Source organism: Helianthus annuus, chromosome 4 (assembly GCF_002127325.2).
Source record: "Helianthus annuus cultivar XRQ/B chromosome 4, HanXRQr2.0-SUNRISE, whole genome shotgun sequence".
Classification (NCBI taxonomy): Eukaryota; Viridiplantae; Streptophyta; class Magnoliopsida; order Asterales; family Asteraceae; genus Helianthus; species Helianthus annuus.
The window spans coordinates 63,007,701-63,011,962 of record NC_035436.2 but is presented as its reverse complement, the minus strand read 5'-3'; the positions used below and the strand labels follow the sequence as shown (position 1 = coordinate 63,011,962).

Below are 4,262 nucleotides of genomic sequence, written 5' to 3'. Positions count from 1 at the left end.
CATCAGTCATGACACTTCTCTATTATTGTGTTAATCATGATACATGTGTTGTTTCAACGCTCGTGTAATATATTGTCGATTTTGTATAACGTTTGTATTGTTTAGCGTTTTAATTTGTTCCCCTTTGATATTTTTTGTTCGGTTTGAGACAAATGTTTTTTAACCCAACTCTACTATTAACCGAAATATATTATATTATATTTCGGTTAATATATACAAGATAATAGTTCAAAACAACAAGAACAAAATTTAAAGTCATAAGCTTTCCAAACTATCAGATTTTGCTTTTCACCAAAAACATATCATCCTTTCTATAAAAACACAAAAAAAAAGTTCCTAATATATGCTGGCTTATATCATTTACACCTCCAAGACTCGTTCAAGATCATTCATTCTTGATTAAAATACAACAAAATTATATATAAAAAAAGATGATCTATTTGCAACAAGAAGATAATAGGAATGGATAGAAGAGCTCAAACCATTAATCATTCACTTCCTTTACCAATAGAATCGAGCCCTGCGGTTCTACTCTTGACAATTCGATGAAATACTTCCCTCACTTGCTTCTCCAATGGATCTAAACCATCCTTTAAGCCTCCATAAACAATCCTCAACTCCTCAACTCTTTTTCTAACCTCTTCTTCCTTATGTTCATCTATCGGAAACTGAATTGACTCGGTCAACTCGTTCATAAATCGAGCTGCTTTCTCAATCCCATGAATCTCCTTCAAAAGCCCACTAGTGTTCCTCCTTTCCCTCTTCTTCGCCTCTTCCAAAATCCTGTCGTGCAACGAGAGAATCGGGGCGCCCCAAATGAAAGATTTAGGGATGTTGAAATGGGATTGTAACCCGCGGTCTTGACAGGGGATTGCAGCCACTAAAGCCCACATCACAAACAAGAACACACAACTCATTGTGTAAACAGCCACTGCAAGCCCATTAGTGGCAATGATCTCACTACCTTTGGGAACGACAATGTTGCTCCCAATCGCTTGGAGTTGTTTCGAAGCCGACCAAGATCTCGAAACACTCCAAGATAATGACCGAAAATGCTTCAAGTTATGTTTTTGTGAATGCGAATCCTTTTGGTACCGCCCAAACGACCGGTTTCTATGACCAAGATTCGTGCTTGATTCCTTCTCATCAAGCATCCCGATCGCCAAATCGACCAACGCCTTTTTCGCACGTCGAATTTGACCTTCTCCAAGACTTTTCTGATTATCCAAAGCACATAACACAATCTCCAACTGCCTCTGCCATTGTCTAACCTGCTCAATCCCATCTCTAATGGCGTTACAAACATCTAACCCCTTCACACTTCTTTCAAAATAGTCAAACACAAGTTTATCCATTGGGTGTTTGGTCAACGCAGATTGGTGGTTAAACAATATCGCTTTGAACTCCTCTTGACAACATAGGAAAACATCTAGAAGCTTTGAAATCCATGAAACAGACAAAAGTTCATGTGAATCAACTAAAGATAACTCATGAAACCTCTGAGCTACCTGTCTTTGAAAAGCTTCAATTTCAGAATCTTGATATTGAGTTTCTTGATCTACTGAATGACCCACTTGATCACGCTTCATACTCAAGATTGACCGCCCAAAATTAGTAAAATTGGGTGAAGATGAACCGTGAAAATCTGTTCTCATATTGCTATCGCATCAACTACAACGAACCCACAAAAATTCAATAAAAATTTCAAGAAAAAAAGCCCAAAGGTTGAAGCTTTTTGGATAAAGATTTCAACCCAATTGAGCTTAAAGATTCAAGAAATTTGGGATTTTTGCAATTGGGAAATGGAATTTGGGGGAAATTAAAGAAACCCAGATGATGATTTTGAATTTGGAGTAAAACCCAGATGGGAAAAGTGGAATTGAAGTGAAGAAATTAAGAAAATATGAAAATGGTGTTGATGAATGTTTGAAACCCTAAAGGGGGTTTTATATGGTGAGTGATTGACCGCGTATATTGTGGTGTGTTGAAATTGTAATATTATTTATGTTTTTAATTTTTAATTTAATTTTTCAAGTTGGAGAATGAGACCTTTTCTATACCCTTTTGGGCTTTTATTTTTCTTTGATAATGATAATGATTTATTTATTATTTTAACTTTTTTAGAATATTAGTAAAGCTTCCCAAGTAGCGAGTACATTATTTATTTATTATTTTATTTTAATTTAATTCTTTAGAATATTAGTAAAGCTTCCCGAGTAGGGCGAGTACATCTAGAACATTGACTTTTTTTTATTATATTATATACATAAAAATATTTTACTAGAAACATTTGACAAAAACAACCATGTTTTTTGTCTAAATACTATGTGAATACTTCATTTTAAGGGGTTTTCGAAATACAATGTGTATTGGTGATTATTCATGACAGCAATGTGAATACTTCAGTCTAAATTAATATCAAACATCACTCTTTTACGAGTTCTTGTAATATGAAAAAGAATGGCAAATTTTTACTATTTTCGTTCCAAGAAATACAACACTTAATTTGACATTTAGTTTATTATATAAACAAAAAGGTATAACTCTTTGAATAGGTTTTTATGATAATATAGAAGGATTATAATATAATACAATCAAAACTTTTGTTTATAATACATATTGGTTATTGAAAAATTGGTTTCTTAGGAAATATAGTGTAGATATTGTTGTCGTGACTTGTAACATAATTATAGTTAGTTATGCTTAGAAAGAGAAAAGAGAAATTACAAAGATAAAGTTACACATTGATTTAAAATTATGCAAACCAATAAAGACTTGATACTTTGTGTAACTTTCAAGATTATAATCATGGTTGCCACACTAATACAAGAAGAATGTGATGTACGTGTACCTCCGTGTAAAAAAACACAACGTATGTTAAAAGATGGCCCCACAAGAAAAAGAACCAATGAGAGATGGACACATCCTTCGTTTTCTTAAAAATCTTATAAATACATACACAAATATATAAATTGTATTAATAAAATGGGAAAAGACTAAAATACCCTCACATGCAAAGCATGTTAGGTAACTTAATTGAGTTTTTGGACGACGTTAGTTGTAAAGGTTATATAATGTTATAAAACATGAACATAAAGGTTGAGTTTTGCCGATTTCATAGTGAAAGGTATGAAGTGCAGTTTAGGTATAACATAAAGGTTGATCTTTGCAATTTTGTCTTAAAAAAAATCGCCTTTGAAAAAAATGTTAATATTGTCACCTCTAATGTAAACGTTGCCAGAGAACTCGCTTGAAACGCATAAATGTGTATAAATCAAACCCGGGTTTGACATTACCAATTTTATGAATTGAATGAGTTGAATCATTTAACTTCAAACCTTGAAATTGTTTGATCCAGTATTGTTCTAGAAAAAATATGTTGTGTATAATTTCTATAATTACAAACTTTAATTGATTCAATCATTTTGACTCCTAACAATTATAAATATTTTATCCTAGTCCTAAGTCACCTTGTAATCAACCTATAATATTGAACATCTACATTCACAACTTGAGCGATGAAAAATTATGGTAGAATGTTACTTAAGGGTGTCGGCAGCACCCTCGGGAATCATTGCGAGGACCATGGTTGCCGTGCGGGATGGGTGCCACCATCCATGCGGGTAGCCAAATCGGGGAACGAAATCGGTAGGGAGTCACCGATGAAAGGAGAGGAGAGAGGGAAATGATGGACCAATGAAATTTTTTTTTTTTTTTTTGAATAAAAAAACAATTCCCCTAAGAGGGGTGCACCCCGTACGTTTTTGGACAAGAGGGAAGTTATAGAGGGGAAATGACATGGCAACTTATGATTGGGTTAAAAAAAGTTTTCACTCACCTCATTAGGGGGTGCCCCCTTCACTCTAAGCACTTGTAAATTTTAATAGAGCATCATCTAATTATGTCCGTCATGAACTTCTCCACCAGCCATTCTCCTTGTTTTGTAAAAGTCGTGTGTATCATGGCTTTATGGCTGGTTCGTGCAATTCTATAATGCTTACTATCATCTCTTAACCATCTTTGATCATTCATATCTTTATAACATTGTTTTTACACACAATTGTACTATGAGTAAATTATAAAAATCGTCCTTTATGTTGACACTAGATTGCAAAGTATGTCATTTATCTTCAGAAAGTACAAAAAACGTACTCGATGTTTGCAAACTCTTGCACGTTATGTTCTTTAGGGTGAGCGGGGCACTCTCCTAAGAGGGGAGTCCCCTCTCTTACGCACACCCAATCAGGTTATGCCACGTCAAC

General features: G+C 34.2%; 1 protein-coding gene across 1 annotated transcript; it reads right to left on the bottom strand.

The window, feature by feature from the left end:
* Positions 1–248: 248 nt before the first annotated feature.
* LOC110936598 lies at positions 249–1,934 on the bottom strand. The gene has a single exon (XM_022179005.2). The coding sequence runs from the start codon at positions 1,653–1,655 to the stop codon at positions 489–491; it is 1,167 nt and encodes a 388-aa protein (XP_022034697.1). The 5' UTR covers positions 1,656–1,934; the 3' UTR covers positions 249–488.
* Positions 1,935–4,262: the final 2,328 nt, after the last annotated feature.